At 39.8% G+C, this 12,388-nt stretch overlaps 2 protein-coding genes across 6 annotated transcripts in view; one reads left to right on the top strand and one right to left on the bottom strand.

Moving 5' to 3' along the window:
* LOC143273947 (acidic mammalian chitinase-like) overlaps positions 1–7,583 on the bottom strand; it is a 136,963-nt gene extending 129,380 nt beyond the window's left edge. For all 3 annotated transcript variants that reach the window (XM_076574772.1, XM_076574770.1, XM_076574769.1), the window contains exon 1: positions 7,073–7,583. Coding sequence is in view for 1 of the 3 variants with exons in the window: in XM_076574769.1 (XP_076430884.1) it covers positions 7,073–7,088 (16 nt within the window). In the remaining 2 variants the exon portion in view is untranslated. The remainder of the gene's footprint in view (positions 1–7,072) is intronic.
* Cimap3 (ciliary microtubule associated protein 3) overlaps positions 1–12,388 on the top strand; it is a 16,638-nt gene extending 4,250 nt beyond the window's left edge. The window contains exons 1-6 of one of the 3 annotated variants that reach the window (XM_016004966.3): positions 6,897–7,485; positions 7,578–7,720; positions 8,296–8,394; positions 9,062–9,192; positions 11,023–11,140; positions 12,146–12,388. In XM_016004966.3, the coding sequence (XP_015860452.2) occupies positions 7,362–7,485; positions 7,578–7,720; positions 8,296–8,394; positions 9,062–9,192; positions 11,023–11,140; positions 12,146–12,214 (684 nt within the window). In that variant the 5' untranslated portion in view covers positions 6,897–7,361 and the 3' untranslated portion in view covers positions 12,215–12,388. Of the gene's footprint in view, positions 1–6,896; positions 7,486–7,577; positions 7,721–8,295; positions 8,395–9,061; positions 9,193–11,022; positions 11,141–12,145 lie in introns of those variants that run through there. The other 2 variants (XM_006986389.3, XM_006986388.4) reach the window with 2 other exon arrangements.

Raw genomic sequence — 12,388 nt, 5'->3', positions numbered from 1 at the left:
CACCAACCACATCCACCAGAAGTTCAGGCTAGAGTTTTTATTGTTTCATGTTCTTATCATCCTCAGGCTCTTGGTCACTCAGTGTCTATCTCATTCCAGTTTCCAACTGCCTTTATAATTTCTCAGACAAGCACTTTTATATACTTGCCAATTATTTCGGTGTTCTTTTGTGAAGTTAACACCCAAGTCTTGTTCATCTTTTAAATGAAATGATTTTTCTTACTACTTTGTAACATTACTTTATACACTCTAGGTCAGAATTGCCCCGTAAAAATACAACATATGCCATGTGTATAATTTTAAGTTTCCAAGTAGCCAAATTAAAAGAATAAAACACAAGAAGTTCATTTTAATCATGTTTTGATTTAACACCAAATACAATGTGTAATCAATGCAAAACCTAGTTTACACCTTGTTCAGTGTGTTTTTAAAATACAGTGTGTGTTTCACTTGTAGTTATATTTGGGACTTAAAATAACCCCCTGGAAGCTCATGTGAAGACTTGATCTCAATGAGCAGTGTTCACTTTGAGAGTTGACTGGATCATGAGGGCTCTGGGCTCACTGATGTGTTTCAACAACCATGACTTCACAGCTTGATGAACTATAGGCAAGTTCTGGAAACTTTAGAAGTAGGATCTAGTTGGAGGAAGTAGGTCATTGAGGACCTGTCCTGGAAGGCTACAACTTGTCCCTGTTCCCTGCACCCCAGAGCCGACTTCCTTGCTGCCACTGAGTGAACAGCTCTGCTTTCCCTTCGCTGCCTGCCATGGCATCCTGCCTCAGCACAGCCCCAAACAGCAAAGCTGAGAAACCACAGCTAAAACCTTGAAGCCGTGAGCCAAAGCAAACATGTTTTCCTTCTAAATTCCTTTGTGTGGGTATTTTGTCACCACGAACGAGGGTAGACCAGCACAGCTCCTCTAACTTGGAGTAGCCATGTTTCAAGCACTCAGTGGCCACACATTTTAGTGGTTCTGTGTAGAATGCCACAGGCCTCAATGCTTTGCTGCTGTTACCGTCTCTGACACCTTGGCTCACTTTCTCACTTTCTAAATGGTTTCTCTTGGTTCAAATTACTATTTTGAAACCATTTCAAACCTAAAGAAGAGTTGCACAAAGAACAACCTTTTCATCCCAGTTCTTCAGTTGTATGACATTGTCTTGTGCTCTCTCTCTCTCTCTCTCTCTCTCTCTCTCTCTCTCTCTCTCTCTCTCTCTCTCTCTCCTCTCTCTCTCTCTCTCTCTCTCTCCTCTCTCCTCTCTCCTCTCTTTCTCTCTCTCTCTCAAGTATTTCTTTAAATAGTTAAGTTCTCTAGCAAAGCCACTTTTTACAATTTTCTATGTGTGGAAGCCATATCCTGTGGATTCTACTTATAATACTTTTGACATTACACTTTTCTAAAAACTTTCCTAAAAACTACTACAACAGCTTTTCTAAAAATTGCTGATTTCACCTAACTCTTTAAACTTAATTGAGAGTTGGGGATTTAGCTCAGTGGTAGAGCGCGTGCCTAGCAAGCACAAGGCCCTGGGTTTAATCCTCAGCTCCAAAAAACAAAATAAAAAATAAAAATTAAATAAAATAAATAAATAAACTTAGTTGAATATAGTCTTATGGTTTCCACTTACTATCAGTGTTTGCAAAGTCTCTAACAATGCTGCCCTTTTTTATCTCAGTTGTTTCTTCCTTTGTTTATGTTTTACCCTAAACACTATTATCAGTGATTTATTAATTTTCTTTGTGTTCTTAAAGAGCTGGCTTTCTAGTTCTTTTTAGGTAAAGGTCACAGTATATTTCTAAGGCTGGCCTCAAACTTCTGGACTCTGATGATCCTCCTGCCTCTACCTCCTAAGCAGCTGAAACTATAGGCACATGCTATCCATCCAGGCTCAACATCTGTTTAGATTTTTCTCACTACGTATTCGGTTTTTCTCTTTGACAAATAGGTATACATAGCTTTTCTTGTTGCCTTTGTTTTCCTGCCTTCAGATTTAATTTAATACAAGTACTCTAACTTCTTGAGATGAGTTCTTACATTCATATTTGATAGCCTTCTCGTTTTTTAACACACGCATTTAATGCTACAATTTTTTGACTGCTCATTATTTTGGCTACCTTATGTGTATCATATTTTCTTTATCATTTGGTTAAAATAATTTCCTTACTGTCTGTTAATGACTTTTTGTGGATCTATTTCATTTTCCCTGTAGTTAAGGAACAGACTCTCCATGAACGCAAATTTCACTAGTGTGACATTTGTTAGATCTCTGAAACAAACACAAGTCTAAATAAATGTGTCCAAGGACTTAAAAGCACACTTACAGCCATTCTTCAGTTATTAGATCAGTATAATGTTTCTCATGTGGCGATTCCGTCCTTTCATAGCTGTAGTTTTTCTAATATTTTTGGTACGTGTATATGTGTGGGTGGGTGTGGTGGGCGGATGGTATGTACACATGCTGGGGGCACCATGTGCAGAGCACACACAGGAGGCCGAGAACACTGTGCTCCCCACTGTCTCACTTTCCACATTCACTTTGTACCAGGTCTCTCGCTAAATTTGGAGCAAGGCTAGTAACCAGCAAGTCCCAGTGAGCCTCCTGCCTCCACTCCCCACACCACTGGGGTTACAATCATGTGTGCAGCCACTCCACCTCTTTGAACTGTGAGTGCCGAGTGCTGACCTCAGGTTCCCACGCTTCCACAGCAAGCACTGTCACCCACAGTGCCGTCTTCCCAGCTCCAAGGCGACAGCAGTGTTAACCAAATCTTACCACCCTGATTTTAGTCTGTTAATATTGTCAATTACTAGGAGTGGTGCTTTAACGTCTTCCATTCTGGACATAGAGTGGTTTCCTTTGTATTTTATTCCATCAAGCTTTTGCGTAATATATTCTGAGGCTGTGTTGTGAGGTAGATGCAGACACATTCGGAAATGACCCAGGTTCTAGGAACATTGGCTTTTGTGTTGACTAAAAATAACCTCTATCTTTGCCATGCCTCTGGCTTTCTTTCATCTGATACTACCACCCACCCATGCACTTTTTGTTGATCTTCCTATGGAATTTGAATGCCTTGAGTCTTGCTACTTTGGGCACTAGAAGACAGTGTTCCATTGTCTTCTGCCCTGTACTGTTACTATCAACAAGTTAGCTATCAGGAAGGAAACTAGCCTGCCAGTGCTGGATGTTGACAGTCTGCCTATACTAGCCTGCCAGTGCTGAGTATTGCTGAGTATTGACAGGCTGCCTATACTAGCCTGCCAGTGCTGGGTGTTAATGAGCTGCCTACTTTCAACATACTTTGCAAGATATGTTTCATGTCACTAATGATGCAAATGGAATTCTCAAAACTATGAGAAGTTGAAAATAATAATATTTCCTAAAACACAGGTTGAAGGTTTAAAAGGTATCTTTTTTGTTTGTTTGTTTGTTTTTGTTTTTTTGAGACAGGGTTTCTCTGTGTAGCTTTGCACCTTTCCTGGATTTCGCTCTGCAGACCAGACTGGCCTGGAACTCACAAAGATCCACCTGGTTCTGCCTCCCAAGTGCTGGGATTAAAGGTGTGCACCACCACCGCATGGCTAAAAGGTGTCCTATAAACAGTGTATCCAAGGACTTGATAAGTCAGTGCTAAAAGTCCCAGAGTCAATAAAGTAATACTAACAATGAAGTAATGAAGCTGTGATGAAAGACTCCTGGAAAAACATAATTTTTATACAAAAAGAATTCAGTCCATCTTGTTCTCTCAAAATTCATCTGGGCCGATACCTTGTATTAAGTCATGAAAAGCATAAAACCTCCCTATGTGTTGACTATGTTCTTGAAATCTTGCAGACTTACCTACAATGTGCTGTGTTATCAGATTTTCCTCAGGTAAAAGAAAATAACAAATATCTCCCCACACATATATTCACCCCCCACCCCCCAGATATGGATAAAAGCTCTCATGGATTTGCTATCTCAAGAACTTTTGAGAAAATTTTCTACCACATCACACTTTGTCATATAAACAAAGCCAATAAAGAATGGCTGTAAGGGTTTGTTTCATGAATAACTGCCCTAAATTTGTGATGGGAGTATGACCTCAATTTGACTTTACCTTCAAGCATGTAAGGCCAGATCAGAGACTCAACAAAGAAGATCTTTATGATCTACATATTAATTTTCTATTAATTGTATTATTATTTATTCATACTTTAGGGATATGTTATATATATTCATGTCGTAAGACATCTCACATTGTTAATATATGAGTATAACTTGTTGCTTTTTAAAAATATCAAGTGACATAATAAGTTGGCCAGGAAATAATTTGTTCATAGGAAAAGAATTAAAAACAACAGTTATTATAGACAGGGAATCCTACAAATTAATACATGATCAGAACTCTAAAATAAACCACCTAATTTTGAAGCCTGGGCTATACATTTAATTTTATTTCTCTTTTTATTTTAAAATCAAAGTATTTAGCAATGTAGTCACATTATAGAAACTTAAGAAAATAAAAGAAATTGGGCTTTTTCTGTTTTGAGTTATCTTTTCATGTTTTTCATTGTGTTATAAACTAGAATAATAGTATTTTCTTACATATTTAAATTTTAAGTTTTTTCTTATTTTTTTAATATCTTAGAAGCAAGCTGCCCAAATAATGCTGATTTGATCATTATAAGTTCTATAAGTGTATTGAAGTGTCATAGTGTACCTTATAACTATATACTATTTGTGTGGATTAAAATCAAAATATTGTTTTAAAACTAGTTGTCTTAAGAATAAAAATGTTAGCCAGGTGTGGTGACACACACTTTTAATCCCAGCACTAGGAGGCAGAGGCAGGCAGATCTCTAAGTGTAAGGTCATCCTGGTCTACAGGGAGAGTTCCAGGACAGCCAGGACTACACAGAGAAACTCTGTCTTGAAAAAACAAAAAAAAAAATACTCAAAATTTTTTTAATATATTAATACTTCCTAAAACAATAATAGAAGTGAAAATTATCAAATTAGTACCAATATATATTTATATTTTCCTTATTGTTAGTAGTACCATAGTCATATTTTTATAAAATTCTTGAAGTAAATTTTATACTATGACTTTGAGACCCAATTTTTAGTCTATTTAAGTTTAGCTCCCTTATGGCAACTAGTAGTTCCCCATGCTCCTATGAATGGCCCCAATCCATACACACACAGGCAGCACTAACTGGACTTAATGAGTTGTCAAAAAAAATGTAAAGTTATAGAGCTGGGAAGGAGGTGAAGTGGGATTATGCGGGAAGTTGGAAAGGGAATGGGGGACATATAATTTTATTGTCTGAATGTATGAAAGTCTCAAAAATATTTTTTAATCTTAGCTCCTTATAACAACCTCCCATATTCTGGGTTTTCTTCATTAGTTCTTGTTTAAAGATAGGTAGGTAGGTAGATTTCATACATACATACATACATTATTGATAATTACACAGATACATGCATAGATGATACATAAATAAATGATAGACACATTGCTAGATAATAGATCGACAGAAAGACAGACAGACTGTTAAGTTTTTATTTGAAGCAGGAGCCCATGTAACTCAGGATGGCCTCAGGAATACACCACCACTCCTGGCTCTTTCCCAACTGTTGTTTGTAGATGGACAGTTGGACATTATGTAGCACACAGAACAATTCACTGTGTAACCAGGCAGGGCACTACAGGATGTTTAGGCATTCTGGCAGGCTGGCCAAGATCATCACTCCAATAATGTTTAGGTAAAAAATGCTCTCCCCGGCCAGAAGACAGGAATTTGAAGGTTTACAACACGGAGATGACAAATGTTTGGGGAGACGGATGTTCTACCTGATTTTAATATCACACAATGTACGCACACACTGAAACAGCATATGAAGACATGAATAGTCAAAAGTATGTGTCGATTGAAAAATATAGCATTTTAAGTGTGCTTTTGTAAATTTTCAAAATAGCATCATTTTACTTATTTTGTAGCTTTGGGAAATGAACCTAGGGCTTCCTGCATTCTGGGCAATCTCTCTACTTCTGAGCAACATCACCAGCCCTCTTTACATTTTCCAGTTTGAAGCAGGTCTCAGTTACCCAGACTGAACTTAGTCCGCAGCTAGAGAAGGCCTGGAACCTGTGATCCTCCTGCCTCAGCTTCCTAAGTAGCTGGGAATGAAGATCTGCACTAAGGGGCCAACTTTCACTTAAAAGAAAAATTAGGCTGGAGAGATGGCTCAGTGGCTAACAATTTGCTGCTCTTGCAGAGGGCCCAAATTGGGTTCCCAGGGCCCACAAGTTCCAGGAGATCTGACACCTTCTTCTAGCCTCCACAGACACCTGCTTGCAAGTGGCACACATGCATATAATTGGATGTGCTGGTCTAAAACACAGCAAAAACAAGTCCTTGTTTCTGTCCAGGACCAAGTTTAAAGGTGAACGACAAACACTGAGATTTTTCCTCATGTTAGAGGACTCTTATCTTCAGTGATGCAAACCTTTCACACTGTCAACCGCTAGGAAGCCGACACCACATGGTTTTGTTTCCATTGCTTTAAAATTCTCAGCAACCTTATCAATGGGATATAAAGACACTGAGACTTAGAAATTAAAGAATTTTTTCAATTATTAAGCAATTCTACAGTGCCAATGCACTCTTACTGTTCCACTGAGAACCACTAGTCTTTGAAAGCCTGTTACCCACCCCCACCCCTACACTCTACCTCCTCACCCCTGTACACACACACACACACACACACACACACACACACACACACACCTCTGTCTCTTTGCCTCTGTCTCTCCCTCTCTCCCTCTGTCTCTGTCTGTTTCTCTCTTTTCCTCTCTCTCCTCTCTCCTCTCCTCTCTCTCCTCTCTCTCCTCTCTCTCTCTCTCTCTCTCAACAATGTGCCTAAGATGGACCTGATAGAGTCCTAGCTGTCAGCTCAACCTTGCCCGCATCCTCTGCTTCTGACATTGTTGAACTACACATCCTCCTCACTTGTCAACACAGTTCCTGAGTTTTTTCTGCTTCCCTGGTGCCAGTAGTTCAGACCTAAGCCCACGTCCCTACCTTTACAGCACTGCATTCCTCATGGATGTTTCCGAAGAAGTTTGCCACCCTCTCACCTACTCAGCCCTTCCATTTGTTGTCTAGCAGGCTCCACCCTCAGTTCAGAGGATGATTTAAGATATCCTCAGAGCCTAGATGTGAAGTGACCGATGCGCGCGGGCCAATCCGCTGCTCATGCGCACTCAGGGCCTTATGCTCCACCTCTCTGGCTCTCAGCCGCTCCGTTCCCTTGGCAACGTAGTACACAGTGCGAACCCTTAGTAGTGCACGATGTGCTTCAGCAAAGTAGATGAGAAGAGTAGCAGAGGACTACGGAACAGACAGCAGAAAAAGGGTAAGAAGACCTGGAGAGATGAACACGGAGAAAGTACAGCTCGCTCACTCGCTCCGTGGAGTTACACAGCGAGGTTTACGTAAGAGTTGGCCGCTGGGTTGTCCTATGGACCAGCCCCGATGCTTCCCTCCACCCTCGTGTTCACTTGGAGTTTCTCCTCTTGATCTTTAGGGAAGGTGGATGATTACTCCTTTGGGACACGTCAGAAGAGGAAACTCTTTCCTCACTACCACCCCCCAACCTGGTTGGGGAACTCGTTTCTCCCTGTCAGGGGATCGCCCCACACAGGCCCCGGGTGTTACACGGCAGCAGATGTGAGTATTCACCTCCCTTCAGTGCCCTGTGGAAGGATACACAAGTGTTCTGACAGAAAAATTACTCTATGCGTGCCTTTTTTATCTGGGTGCCAACATGAGAAGGAGCCCTGGTCCACAACCAGCTGTAGAGCCAATGTGTAAAGGCCCATAGTTCACCCCTTTCCATCCCCACCAAACGCAAGCTGTGTCCTTATGCAATCCCTGCTCCATCTTTACTTCCAGCATCCCTTTGAGCTGATGTCAGTTTCTTCCTGCTTAGTTCAGCCCTCGGGCTGCCTCTTCCATAAACGCAAATTCAGTTGTTACAGGGCTCTGAAGATGGAAGTCACTGGAATTCACAGAAAGTCAATGTATTCCTCTATCCAGCCAGACTTCTTTGCAAAGTCACTCGTGTTGTTTAACATTATGGTTTTAACTATAAAAGAATCAAGACAAGAAAAAATAATAATGTCTTGCAAAGAAGTTCACATAGGAACATTCTAAATTCACTCCACTCTGAAGGCTGCTTTATGATTGTATTACTGATATTTTTCTTCTCTCCCCCCCCTTCCCTCTCTTCCTTCCACCGGAAGTGGAATGGTTTAGCATACAGCCTGTCTCATACCCCGACCAGTACAAAAGGTTATGCTATTGGAGCCAGGACAGCCGTGAGGTTTAAGCCAGTCAGCAAGGTAATGTTCTGGGATTGTAAAGTGGTCCGTGTGGCAACATAAAAAGTTGAGGCATTAACACTGCAAGCAGGAAGTAACCCTGGGAGAGAGAAAACAGTTCACTGAAGAAATAGTCCTCAGACAGAGCTTTAATAACCTAAAGTTAAAATATAGACGCTAAGTTTATTTACATCACACTATCTTGTCAGTTAAAGGACAAATTCCAACTTTTTCATTGTGCATGAGTGTGTGTCTGACTGGATTTCAAGTCTAATTTTGAGCAGAAACAAAATCCTTATCTTTCTCCTTTTTCTGATGAGTTCTAAGCCTAGACTACACCAGGCAAATATGCTTCCACTGAGCTACAGCCCCTGACTAAGATTCTACTTTCCTGCTGGACAGTCTAGGACTGTCAATCTAACTATAAAAATATCCCAGTGGTAAACTGTACCAACTTGCTTTGATTCTTTACCCATAATATATGTATATATATTATATTTACATAGCTCAACCACATCCATATTTAGGGTTTTGCCTACATAGGCCTATTTCTACACCTTTGACACACTGAATTGTAGCTGATTTATAAGCAGTATTAAATGATTGTCCTGTTTTATCTTAAATAATTTGTGATAACATAGATGGTATTTTATCAGCCTCTAACACACCAGTCTTTTTGTGATTACAGGATGTGACACCATATCCAGGAATGTACCAGAAAGTTTGTACTTGGAATGAAAAATCCAAACAAAGCTTTGCGCCATTTAATGCCTTGATGCCTCGATTTAGGGGTGAAGCTCAGGGCAATTCTTATCCTGGGTATGTCTCCTGTTTACTGTCCATTTCATAGGGAAGAAGCACATAAAGCAGGAATTACCTCAAAACTTTCAGCTAAATCTGTAAAGACTTAACCTCTAACTTCCCTGGTCTCTGGTACTGTATCATTGTAGAACAGGTTATTAATTCAATAGATATTTACTAATGTGTCAGGAGGATTTGTATCTTCCACAGATCATTCAGTATACCCACCAAACAGGGGTCCTGATCTCTTGGAGAGTAAGTCAGAACCAAAGAAATCAGAATTAATAACTCAAGGAAATGCCAGCAGTAATAAGGATTTATTAGTCAAACTGTAACACTTCCAGGAGTGAAGAGAACCAAGTGGCAGCTCCCTCAGGACAGTATCTGTGAGCTAAGACTACCATGGGCACACCGTAAATGTGGGGAGCTGGTGTTGTCCTATGAAGACATTAGAACAGGGTGACGATATGACAGAGTTGTAAGCTGGAGGCTACCTTGTCTGAGATTATTAAGGAAAACACTCAGCAAGTGCCACTTGATCTGAGATCTGAATAGATTAAGCCAGTCCTGCGAAGTGGCTTTAATCTATTGTGTGGAGACAGCACCCCAGGCAGAAAGAACAGCGAGTGCAAGTACTTTAAGTTGAGAAGACATTGGATCGCATAGAAAAGGAAGACATGATCATGGCTGGAGTACAGTGAGAACGGAGGAAACGTGAACACAGAAGGGCAGGTTAGAGTATCTAGGCCTTGAAAGCCAATAGGGTTTAGTCTAGATGCCTATGAACCCACTCAGTATATGCACCTGCAGTGGAAATAGTCAAAAATCTTTCCATAACTGATGAGAAATCCAAAGACCAGAGAACGAAGGAAACTTTTCCAAGCTTGTGTTAAGGAAATTAGTCTTGATTCTGTATCTACTCTAAAAACTATTCCTCACAATAGAATCTATAATAGCTTTACAAACACAGGCAATTCAAAAATAATAGTGTTGTCAAGAACCAAAGTAACTGACTCTGCTTTGCTTGTCCCTAGATTTCAGAAAGTTTGTCTCTGCATATATTTCACCAAGGTCAAATTGTGGGCAGTACTAATCCATCACCATGGTGGGTCTCTTATCAGTCACTCTCCTGGGATCCTCTTTCAGCTAAGGACACTAAATTACAGAAATACTGTAGATTAAATATCTAAATGGTCTTATTAAATAAAAAACACAGAGCCAAATATAGGGGTGAAAGCCTTAGAGAAAGATCAGGGAAATAGGGAAAGCCACCAGCTAACCTTACCTCACCAACTCAGAAGCTTCCAAATGAGAGTTACTTCCTGTCTATCCACACCTTTATTGCCTTGCTGTTCTGCCATCTGATTTGCTCTCTAGCTACACCACTTCCTGTTCCTGGCCAGCTCTGTCACTTTATGTCTGTCTGTACAGCCCTCCAGAACTCTATGGTTGGGGATGGGATTAAAAGCATGTGTCAACATGCTTGGCTCTGTTCCCTAGTGTGGCCTTGAACACACAGAGATCCCGCCTGCTAAGTGATAGAATTAAAAGCATGTGCTACCACTGCCTGACTTCTTTGTTTACTTAAAATAGCTTGCTATTTCCTCTGATCTCCAGGCAAACTTTATTAAAACACAAATAAAATATCACCACAAAATACTTTTAGATTCTGTCTTTACCCTACTTGGCTGTTGAAGCTCTCTGTCACACTGGCAGCCTAATTAGAAATACACTAACAGGGAAATGAAACTCACCTTGCCTGACATTGAAAACTTAGTCTTGTTTTTCCCAAGAAAGGTGGAACTCATGTTCAGTCATCAACCATGATATTTGCATGTTTATTTCTAGCCCTGGTACATACAATCCAGAGAAGAAGTCACCCCCAAAAGTTGTTTGGCCAATGAAATTTGGATCTCCAGACTGGTGTCAGATTCCATGTCTAGAGAAAAGAACTCTAAAAGCTGAGGTAATAAGATTGGTCGTTAGCATACCATTCTGTACAGTACTATCCTATATTATCATTTGTTCTTAAACAGAAGTCTGTAAGGGAACTTTAACAAGATCATGGTCCCCTGAAGTTATTATATTTTGTGCATATGTCAATGTTAGAATCTTTTTGGAGAGTCATATGTCTGCATTAGCTTTTTATAGATAATTATGACTGGCCAAATATCATATTTTATTTGATCCTTAGATAAGGAATTAACTGCTCTTGATAATTCCTTAGGGTAGACATGGGAAAATATCCTATATAACATAAGAAGATGCTGAGAATAGTAATGATTAGGTGACTGGGCAGCTGCAATCCACATCTATAACTCCTGATGTATTGTTCTTTCTGACATATCCCATGTGTTAGACCACTGGAGAATGTGAGAGCATTTTAAGAAAGAGCAAAAACAGGAAAGTACTACCTGTCTTCAAATAGGAATCCAGCATTGCCTTTCTGTGTGACCTTTAGGCCTTTTTCTATGTATCAATTTTCTTATCTTTAAAATGAATTTAATAATCCAATTTATCTGGTATTGTGGTAAAGATTAATAACATATAATATGGAAAGCCATCTAATACAATACATAGAATACATACTTAGTACAGGTTTGCTATAATAATTCTAGATTTATGGTTTTTTTCCTAGTGGAATTTATTATTAAATCCATAAGTATTTTGTTAAATGTCTAATATATGGATATATGTGTTAAGACCTATGGATAACATATAGTTAAACATACAATCCTTGTCTTCAAAATGCTGACCAACTACTCAAAAATTTCCAAGTAGCCAATAATTCCTAGCATGATGAACACCAGAGTATGTTTTCAGTTATCACGAATCATTACACCTCAATTACTCTTGGGTTGGACTTTACCTGAGTCACAGGGTTAATATGTGAAGTTCTATCTCACATAGTCAGAAGATCAGAAGTAAAGGATTCCTGCTGGGATACTGAGCCAATCTTCTTTTGTTGCAGCTCTCCACAGACAAGGACTTTAGGAAGCATCGGAACCGTGTGGCCTACTTTAGCTTGTATTACAAATGAAAAGTGGGCAGTGTCTTCACGTGATTTCCTGACCACAGAATCTCCAGGCCCGAGGACAGAACTACTCCTGTACTTCTGTGTTCCTGGGGCCTCTTGTTGGCCAATTCGGCATCCAGGGAGGGGCAAGGGTCTCATAGTCACCCTATGAAAACATAAAGACTGTTCTAGAATGTT

The sequence above is a fragment of the Peromyscus maniculatus genome, chromosome 6 (genome assembly GCF_049852395.1).
Source record: "Peromyscus maniculatus bairdii isolate BWxNUB_F1_BW_parent chromosome 6, HU_Pman_BW_mat_3.1, whole genome shotgun sequence".
Classification (NCBI taxonomy): Eukaryota; Metazoa; Chordata; class Mammalia; order Rodentia; family Cricetidae; genus Peromyscus; species Peromyscus maniculatus.
This window is presented reverse-complemented; position numbering and strand designations above follow the sequence as displayed.